Here is a 10054-nt window from a genome sequence, read left to right as displayed (position 1 = left end):
TGCCAATTACTAACTACAGTATATTTCTTTAAAGAATCGAATTTAATTTAAATCTTACAACTGAGATTCATCCAAAGTCAAAACCAGACTAACAACCCGACATCAAACTCTTCCAAAGTCAAAACCAGACTAACAACCCGACATCAAACTCTCAGTAATGGACCAAAACTTAATAAAAATAATCGAGACTTTTCAAAACTAAATAAAAATTCATGTCATTACAAAACAAATTGGGCTTCAAGCAAACACAAAAGATTGCAAATTTATCTAAAATCTAAAATAAAATCAAGGAGTAACAATCAACAAGAATGATAATAAAGCAAAGCCAACAGAAATTCCATATCAACAGTTCAAACGCATCATTTGCAGCAGTTTCAAGAGGTCTTACACATGACTGAGTCCGTTGCAGGAACAGAGAAACAACACATCATTTTTTACATAAATGCAAATCTAATTCATGAGGGGATTGGATTAACCCATGGCATACTTCTGAGTCCAGCTCCGAGCAGTTTGCTCGTACTTGGCCCTATCCGTCTTGTACATATGAGCGATCTCAGGCACCAACGGGTCATCAGGGTTCGGGTCCGTTAGGAGCGAACAGATAGAGAGCAACACCTGCAAGCATATAACCATTAAGCACACGAGTATAAAAATAAACTACTGATTTGCACATGCGTAACGTAATTGGTTTGACTAAGATAATTAGTTGGAAGGAAAAGATGCAAAATAGAAAGGACAGAATCATAGACGAGATTCCTCCTTTACATTCACGAGCTTTTGGTTCTTCCCCCACAAGGATAGAACAAGGGACCGCGTCCCCCAGCGTCTGTCTTATCCTTATCTTTGCAAGGATAGATATGTTCAAAGAATACTGCATTCCTATCGTTGTTATCATTCTTATAAGTGGTAACCATGAACTTATATTTTAGGGGCACAAAAGTTTTAAGTGTAAACTTGTGACTGACTAAATGACAAGAGAAAAGGCACTGAAGCAATGTATAACCTTGGATATTGTCAAGGCGGGGCTCCACTGCTCCTTCAAAATGTCGAGGCATATGCTACCGTTGCTGTTGATGTTTGGGTGAAAAACTTTTGTCCTGAATGCAACCTGCAAATTTCACCAAAAAGAATAAGGGGACATATCTTGAGCCGAGTGTGAAATTGCTCAGGATGTTAGAAGAGAAGCCAAGAAGAAGCATAATGTGAGGGGATGTTGTCACAGATTCAATATGCAATTTGGGGAGCTCTTCAACACTAATCTCCTGCTTAATTTAATACTATTTGCATTGATCCACATTACATTCAGAACATTATGAAATGAGAGACTATCCGGAAGAAGTATTATTTGCATTGATCCACATTACAGATGAAAACTGAAGGGATGCTTGGAATGAGAAGCTATCCACAAATTCTTCACATAAAATTTTCTCCTCAAGACATAAGCAAAACTATTTTTGACAACTATCCACATAATTTCTGAAATTAAAAATTTGCTGCGGAGTACACGAGCAAACGGCATTATATTGCAGAGAAACAACAGCCAGACTACAATAAAGAGTTGGGGGAGTTGAGAACATAACTGAGATTCTCATAGCATCAACTTTAAAGCTCAAATACACAAAGAACTCAGATCCATTAAGAAACAAGTTGTAGAGACATACGAAAAATGACTTGTTCCAACACATCGTTCAGAAAACTAGTACTAAATTACACACTAAAAGCAATCACTTGAGAATTCCATGGTAAGCAATCAAGCTTCATACATGATCTAAAATTATAAATCAAGAACAAAGACACAGTTATTCATACATTTTCATATAGTGTCATTTCGACAGAGAAAGGCAAGTTGACAATCTCAGAAAGAATCTAACAAGCCCACCTTTGGAGGCTTGAAAGGGTAATCCGGGGGGAAATGAATCGTCACTAAAAACACGCCTCCCGCATAAGGACTATCCTGCGGACCCATTATTGTTGCCTGCCAATGAAACATATCTTCACCAACAGGTCCTGTTACAACAGAAAGGAGTATGATTTCCCATTAGCAACCACAATAACTAAATCAAGAAAAGGTGGTTTAAATACTCAAAATCAAATTATTTACGAATATCTTCATCACTTGCAAGTTCAGTTTAATCCGAAAACAGCATAGCTTTATATCAAAGGGAATTTAGCACAGCCTTTCTAGAAAACAGAAAAGACATGAATATCATTAATCGTTTACAAAAACACTTAAAAATCTAGTTTTTCTTTCCCCCTTTTACCTTCTTAATAGTCCTCAACTTCTACTCAACATCAATTACACAGTTAACAAAGATTTTTCACCAACCAAAAATTGGTCAAAAACAACAACACTAACAAACCCCACAAGACATCGTGCCACCTAAAAATTATAATTGGGGGACTTTTAAAAGAAAAAATAAATATATGTGAAAAAATGTTATTTTCTAGCACATATACATACGAATGTCATGGATCAACCCTTAGAATTCTCAATCAGCTAAAATTGAAATTAAAAAAAATCAATAAACAACAAAAAGCACATGGACGCACCAAATAAAGCTAAATTAAATTAAGGAAAACCAAAATTGAGAAGAAAAAATACCTGCGCTGCAAGAAGTAGGAGGATCCTTCTGCAAATCCTTGAGCTCCTTCAAGATCCGTTTTGAAGCCATCGAAGAAAAAATCCGATCTTTTGACTATCTTCAAGAAACCCAGAAGGAGAGAAAAAAATTGTGAGATATAAACAAGGGAAAAAACGCGCAGTTGGTGATGATTTACCTGCCAAGAGAGAGAGACGAAGACTTGTTCAGTTGATTCGCCTTTGCGTTTTTGTTCAGCTGCCGCCTTCTTGATCTTGACGCGATGAAACTCGTTTTTGGTGAATACAGCCTCACTTTAAATATATGCAATATTAAATGTGCAAATATAATTTTGTGATTTAATTTTTTTTTCCTCGAATGATTGGTCTGTCTTCATCTGATATGGGCTTGTCTTATTCCCCCTTCCAATAATTTATCACGCCAATGATTTATTTATAAAGTTAAACGAATCTAATTAAAAAAACTTATCAAAAAAGAGAATAAAAAAATATGATAACATCTTCTAAACTCTAAAGTAATCGAATAGGAATTCACATCAAACAAATGCAATGGTATTAACTTTAAAAAATGAACATTTTTATTTAAAATTTATAATTTGGCTAAATTAAATATGATTCTACCGAATTTGCTTTTGCATAAGATGACTCGTCGTTGTAGAAAATTAAAAATGATCTATCAGATAAAGAAAATTTATTTGACCCATAACTATAAATAAGGAGTATAAAATTTAAAACTATTCATTTTGAAATAAATTAAATTTAGTAACTAATTTAATACAAGAATTTTAGTTCGATAACCATTTATTTATGAAATTAACCCTCCAAATTGGCTAATTTTATTACTTCATAGTTTAAAATCAATTTAGAGAATCCAAATAACAAAAAATAATTTAATTACAAATAAAATTTTTAGATTTAGTTGTAGCATCAATCTTGATATGTTATACATACAGCAATAAAATTATTCAACTACATATGCTCCCCCCCCCCCCCCCCCCCCTCAAAAAAAATAAAAATAAAAATAATTATATAAATTAATATTTCTAATTAAAGCTAAAATACTACTCCTTTATTTATTTTATACTCCTACTGTATTTATAATTTATCAATAGTTTAAAATATAAAATATCATTTTTATATTTACAAAGTTGAAATCTAAAATATTACTGTATCTAATAAGGCTTGTGTGAAAGAGCTGTGATTGTTTCAGTCACTCAAAATAATAGCAAGTCATAACCATTCAGTAGTGTGAATAGATTACAGGATCAACTAAGAAACAATCGTGAAGACGAGAAAGGTAAATCAACCAGCAGCAGCAACAGCAGCATCGAGCAGCTGATGAAGCTTTGCTACCGGGCTTCTCTGCTCGTACGAATCACCATCCTCATCAGTTCTCTCCGTTGCAAGTAGGTTCACCGTGTCAACTGGTTGTGACCTCATACGATCAATCTTGAGGAAGTTTACTTCTCCTGGTCGAGCATCTTTTAGTTTCTCCTGCAAAATCAATACATTTTCATGAGGTTTTTGGGGTGGCAAACTCAAGGATCAGCTAAGAGAGGAAACAAAAACGAGGCATACCAATAGTGTGACATTTTCAAGCTCTAGTTTCTCGGAGGACTTCATGAGATCATCTAACTCGGATTCCAGGGTCTTATTCTCAGCAATTAGTGTCTGAACTTTGGTGGCAATTTTCTCAGCCTCAGCCTAGATAAAAGAAAGTAGCGTTAAACTCACAAACTTTTAGTTGTTTTATAGGACTTTGGTTTGGTATCATTAGAGAATGCTTTAGAACTCTGGTTTGAAATGAAATTAATTTTATTTAGATAGTCAAAGTAATCTGGAGGTTATAATACAAAGAAAACACATTTTGGAGAAGACCACTTTAATATTCAAAGAGACAATGTATAATAAGTAGATTATAACAACTAAATAGTAGTATATGCCAAATGACCAACTATCTAGGTTATGGTCAATACACAGTTCCACGAAACATTCGCGCTTATAAATTCGTATGAATGATCTCTTGTTTGAGGTAGTAGACATACCTGTTTTCTCAACCTTGATCTTCTAGCAGATTCTCGATTTGACTGTTTCCTCTTCTCCGATTTCAACTCTGGTTGCTCCGGTGTACCCTGATGGAGAGTGAGGAGCCAAGTTGACGATGACACATGACAGTCATAAAAATTAAAAATCTGAGGCTAAAATTTATGCTTACTGTATTTTTAGACAAATTTGGTGAGTGGTTTCAGTACACATTTTATTATAACCATAGCAGTTTAGAAGGTGATTTGTGTGTCCATCAGTTTTGGAATTGCCAGTTTAAGAATACCAGAATACTCCTCATATAATTAATATTGAGTATAAACAAGTACAGACAACGAAGAGAGATTAGTCATAGAAAATGTTTAAACCTGCATTTGGGCTTCATTTGCAATCGATGACCGCGGATTATAAGTTTTCACAGGCTTCACGTCCAGAATAGAAGGATCCTTCAATCCCGGAACAGTACTTGCATTTTCTATTGTTTTTACTGGTGTATATGTGGGACTAGACGCCTGTTTCATACTTTCATAACCTTGACCAACATCAGCACTCCCTTTCTTCTGGTTCTTGCCACCTTTTGTTTCTGAAAAGGTTGAATTATTTTACAACGATATGAACCAAGTAGAGAATCCTATTATCATAGATAATGCAACTACTTACTGGAAACCGCAGCAATAAGAGTAAAACATTAGGTTAAAACAACAATACAAATTGTACCATTAACATATCTGAGAATTTTATGCATAATTATTTTGATTTCTGTTAGACAAGACATCCAAAAGTTACATAAGATTCAACATACCATATTGAATGTATAATGGAGGACACTAACAGACAAACGCTGCTTGTAAAAATGATTTCTCTTTCCCTAAAAAAATTTCTCTACCCTAGGGAGGCATAACACATATACCTCAATAATACAATGCAAAATACAACCGGATATGGACGTATGGTTAAAAGAACTTTGGCATCTAAAGCTACACATTTAGGTAAAGATTATACAAGATCTAGTAGAAAGAATTCTGCTAGGACAAACTTTCTACCATTGAGTATTTTCCAAATTTACAATAAATAGAAACTTACAGAAGCTTACCACTCTTGGGAGATTCTTCTCTATTTCTCTTCATGCAACTCCGACCAGCCTATTATAACGACAACATATTAAGACAAAGGTGGTAATTTTCAAACCACAGGCACCATATTGATCCTTACCTTTGCTGTAACTCCATTTGTTCTGTCAACGGGATTGTCAGTCACCTCACTATCATAAGAACAATTTTGGGCATTCAGTAAAATAAGTCGATGAGAAGGCTTGTGTCTTAACATCTTTAAAAAATGACCCAGAACAGAGTTTATATCACTTTTAACACAATAAAGAGACATTATCAACACACCTTTCCGACAGTCTGAGATCTAGTCCATGTCCACCACTTTCAGCATTTCCATTCCTGATTGGAACTGCAAACCCTTGAGAATCGCTGGACTCCTTCTTCATGAAGCCTCCATCTGTGTTTCCTGATGACTCAGCAGGCGTAGCTATGCTAAAAGAGGTACCAGCCTATACACCCATACATTTAAATATTACATTCTGATCCTCGCTAACTCTCGACTCTCTCAGACATTTATATAATATGTTTATCCTGGCAGACATTTTCTCTTTTGGACACAGAAAGAAACTTAAAATGATTGAACTAATCATGCTGTGATTTAATTCACAGCAGCAGCAGGCAGAAAACCTAACAACAAACTTGAGTTATGAAGATGTCACAGGATACAGTCTAAACATATGCAGAACTTACCATCGAAACTCCAGGATTCCCATAAACTTGCTCATGATAATAATATCCTGGGTATGAAGCCCCATAAGGAGGTACCATATACTGAAATATGAAGATTTTGTTACGGAAAAAGTGAAGGAAATCGAATATCCTTTTACTTGGAAGTAGGAGACTACCTGTGGAGGCACTATCCAAATATAAGGTGGAGGAACATGAGGAGAAACAACAGCTGAGTTAAGATATGGCGGCACAGTAAATTGGGGGCCACAGTAAGCCTGATGATTAAAAAACCAATAATGTAACACCAATAAACCATTAAATATGATGAAAGAAACTTTTGACCAATTATTGCTTGCTGTTGGATTAAAGGGTCAATGGGAGAACTCATTACTCGCATCATTGCCCAGTCGGGATACACATGGGCGGTACTTTGGTCCTGCCAATGTGAAAGTTGGTTAAAAATGTTTTTGTGAAAGAAATGAACCATAAAGAGACAGCAAAGTTCAGTCTTGAAATGTGTTTTAGTAAAGAGACAGCATAGTGTATTCTCATAGCAGATAAAAGAAAACAGATTCCAGGTTACTTATTTCATACTCACCTTTGTTTGTGACGATGCTTCTTCAATTTTGCAGTGCTTATCATCTTCACTATTTCTCATGATAAGTACTAGTTGCACATCAAATCAACAGCAATTTAAAATTGAAGAACGTCTATTAATTTCAAACCAAGTGAGCAGGAACTTCAATGTTCAGCATAGTGAAAGCCTGCACACGACATAACATTTATAAAATTATAATGCTCAAGATATTAATATCACATGAAGAGAAGCTCGAGCTACAACTTCGTTTTAGAGGGAAACTGCTTGTGGCCATCCAGTAACCTCCTCTATATTAATTTAAAAATCCAAAGATCATAACTAGAACTACTAACTTTTACATTGTTACCTAAATAATGAAGATATGCGGAGTTCCACATATTTTAAAAGTTCAAATTTTGATAATGTAAACAGTCTGTTTGAAGATCAGGAATGAGGCATACTCAAATAAGAGTTACATATGGTAATTCAATATATGCAATGATTTGATTCTAAATCTGCACCTAGTTTTATTGGATACATTGTTTACAGATTAAATTCCTTTTCTTATTGGATACATTGTTTATACTTTATAAAGCTTAAATCCCTTTTTCTTTCCAATACCTTATAAACAAATTAAGCGATAATATGATTATGATCTTTTACAATCTTCACACGACTTTCATAAACTTCTTTCTAACATCATAATCCATAAATTAGTCAGTTCATTATTTTCTACTAGCTCTCTAGTGCCTCCAAGGAAAAAAAACATAAATTGCTAGAATTTACAAGTAAAACGTGAGAGAGAGCAATTTTTACAGTTTGAAAAATCCAGTCAGAGATTCACGTTACGTACCTGAGAAAGTATAGGACGATAAATGGAAAAGGCGAAAGCTATTGAAGAAAACTGAAGGGTTAAAACTGCATTTCCGGGGAGGTTTTAGGAAGAGAAAATGGGGGGACAAGAAGAAAGAGTAATGGAGATTTGAGCGGCAACATTCCACGTCACTGACACGTATCCACGGTACATTCCACTACTTTGACTTTGACCCCACTACCGCAATTAATTTCATAATTACTGCATTCAATTTATTTATTACTCACCATATAATCGGATTGATAAATAAATTGGAGAACCTAACGCTTTTTGGTTCAACCGGCTAAGATAATTCCTTTCTTTCTTTACCTATTCTTTTGTTTTTACAGTATTAAGATTGATATTTTATATTTGCAGTTTGTGTATCACATTATTATTTGAATGAAATTTTCACATACTTTGATCTTACAAATGCATCGCTAGATATGAGCAGCATCTTTAACTTTGCAAATACTACTATTAGTACTTAATTAGCAATAATAATCCGTCCATTGATTAGAATTCTCTTCTGTTACTTTGTTAAAATTGGAGTATAATTCAGATATTGAATTAACATTTGAATATTTTATCAAGATTCAAGGTAATGATGCCACGCGTGTTTGGGGACCACCGTGTCATCAACTGACCATGTGGTATCAGATGAGTGGCTAACTATTAGCTGACGTGTCTATATTATCATTGGATGATGTCAAGCTCCATTAGAGCATCTCCAATAAGCACGGACGTCAAATAGCCATCAAATAGCCTTCACAATGCCACATCATCAGCACTACAATTCTCCTGCCACATCAGTTTGCTACATCAACTGGACATCAAATAGCCCTCACATAGCCTTCACACTACCTATCCACATCACTAATAACAATTATATAATTTAATTTACACTTGTATCAACATACGGAATTTAATTTACGAGACAGATACGGAAAATTCGAATAATAATATTAAAATTTAAAAAGTACATTACTTTTAAAAAAAGTACAATAATATAAAAAAAGTACAAAAATTAAAAAGTACATTAATTTAAAAAAGTAAAACAAAATCACTCATCGCCGCCGTCCTCGTCTCCGTCGTCGCCCAGCGTTTCTTCACCGTCGCCGCCGCCTCCGTCGCCACCTACGCCGCGGCTATTCCCGCCGGTGTCCCTCCTCATCGCCTCCAATTCTTCACGCTGGCTCGGAGGCCAACCACCTCCCCCAGGAGCCGGGGAAGTATGGGACCCTGCCCCGGGAGTCGGGGGCGTCTGAGACCCTACACCGGGAGGCGGGGGAGTCTGAGACCATCCCCCGGGATTAACTGGAGTACCTTCGTAGTTGTTCTTCATTGCTCGTTATTGATCTTGTACAGAAAGTAAGGTAGAGAGAGAGTACTCGTTAAAACAAGTGGTGCGAATGAAAATGAGGTTCAACGCGCGTATATATAGTGTTTTCGAAAAACAAAAAAAAATTTAAATCCGACGCCGGTTTGGCGCCGATCCGAAACGCACAATGGCGCCCGTGAGGATCGGCGTCGGAACCGGCGTCAGCGCGGGAATCGGCATGGCGACGCCGATTTTGACGCCGATTTCGCCCACGCCGGTTCCAATGGTTCGGCGTCAAACCGGCGTGGGCGAAAAATCGGCGTCGCGGTGGTGACGCCGGTTATTGGAGATGCTCTTACAAAGCCAACTATGAGGTCTATTACTGGAATTATGTGAAGCAAAACATCATAAACCTTCAAAGCCCAGATTGAAGGAGTCAGTTCTGAATTCGGTTGGGATTCTAAGGCCATCCACTACGATGTCTCTGTACCGTCCCTTAAACTACTATTTGAGGGTTCACTGTACTTTTTTACTTCATTCCTTAACTAAGGGACGGAACCTGCAACCCTTAACCGTCCCTTAAATTACTATTCATTCAATTTCATTTTTTATTTTTATTTCCAACTCAATTCAATTAAAACAAACACACTTCATTAAAAAACACACAACATAAAAAAAATTACAACTTAAAATTTTAAAAAATAAAAAAACACACAATTAAAATCCTAAAAAATTAAACGTTGCATAATTTAAAATACAAATTTAAATAAAAAACCTACTCCGCCGGCGAATCATCCCCCGAAGGCTGTGGAGGTACAATAGGAGGCGGAAGGCTAAGTTGTGTTGCCATATAAACAAGTCCGTTCCACCAGGCTTGGTATTG

General features: G+C 35.8%; 2 protein-coding genes across 3 annotated transcripts; both read right to left on the bottom strand.

The window, feature by feature from the left end:
• Positions 1–312: 312 nt before the first annotated feature.
• On the bottom strand, positions 313–2938 carry LOC121751057 (ubiquitin-conjugating enzyme E2 28-like). 2 transcript variants are annotated; one of them, XM_042145774.1, is made up of 5 exons: positions 2779–2938; positions 2603–2700; positions 1880–2007; positions 1004–1108; positions 313–615 (listed from the first exon to the last, which is right to left on the bottom strand). In XM_042145774.1, the coding sequence occupies exons 2-5, from the start codon at positions 2670–2672 to the stop codon at positions 472–474; spliced, it is 447 nt and encodes a 148-aa protein (XP_042001708.1). In that variant the 5' UTR covers positions 2673–2700; positions 2779–2938; the 3' UTR covers positions 313–471. The 2 variants fall into 2 exon arrangements, with proteins under 2 accessions (XP_042001708.1, XP_042001715.1); XM_042145781.1 differs by having other exon boundaries at positions 2603–2696; positions 2779–2917.
• An 843-nt stretch (positions 2939–3781) lies between these two features.
• LOC121750589 (common plant regulatory factor 1-like) lies at positions 3782–7967 on the bottom strand. Its single transcript, XM_042145151.1, has 12 exons — positions 7851–7967; positions 7019–7184; positions 6812–6856; positions 6597–6695; positions 6442–6522; positions 6037–6200; positions 5855–5903; positions 5736–5784; positions 5011–5225; positions 4645–4731; positions 4178–4303; positions 3782–4093 (listed from the first exon to the last, which is right to left on the bottom strand). The coding sequence occupies exons 2-12, from the start codon at positions 7076–7078 to the stop codon at positions 3902–3904; spliced, it is 1167 nt and encodes a 388-aa protein (XP_042001085.1). The 5' UTR covers positions 7079–7184; positions 7851–7967; the 3' UTR covers positions 3782–3901.
• Positions 7968–10054: the final 2087 nt, after the last annotated feature.

This window comes from Salvia splendens, chromosome 1 (genome assembly GCF_004379255.2).
Source record: "Salvia splendens isolate huo1 chromosome 1, SspV2, whole genome shotgun sequence".
Classification (NCBI taxonomy): Eukaryota; Viridiplantae; Streptophyta; class Magnoliopsida; order Lamiales; family Lamiaceae; genus Salvia; species Salvia splendens.
This window is presented reverse-complemented; position numbering and strand designations above follow the sequence as displayed.

Coding starts and splice junctions, on each gene's coding strand:
- LOC121751057 (XM_042145774.1), bottom strand. CDS start 2,672: ATGGCTTCAAAACGGATCTTGAAGGAGCTCAAGGATTTGCAGAAGGAT. Junction 2,008..2,602: donor TCCTACTTCTTGCAGCGCAG/GTATTTTTTCTT, acceptor CTGTTGTAACAG/GACCTGTTGGTGAAGATATG. Junction 616..1,003: donor CCGCCTTGACAATATCCAAG/GTTATACATTGC, acceptor ATATGCTTGCAG/GTGTTGCTCTCTATCTGTTC.
- LOC121750589 (XM_042145151.1), bottom strand. CDS start 7,078: ATGAGAAATAGTGAAGATGATAAGCACTGCAAAATTGAAGAAGCATCG. Junction 5,785..5,854: donor CAAATGGAGTTACAGCAAAG/GTAAGGATCAAT, acceptor TCGTTATAATAG/GCTGGTCGGAGTTGCATGAA. Junction 4,732..5,010: donor CAAATGAAGCCCAAATGCAG/GTTTAAACATTT, acceptor ACTCTCCATCAG/GGTACACCGGAGCAACCAGA.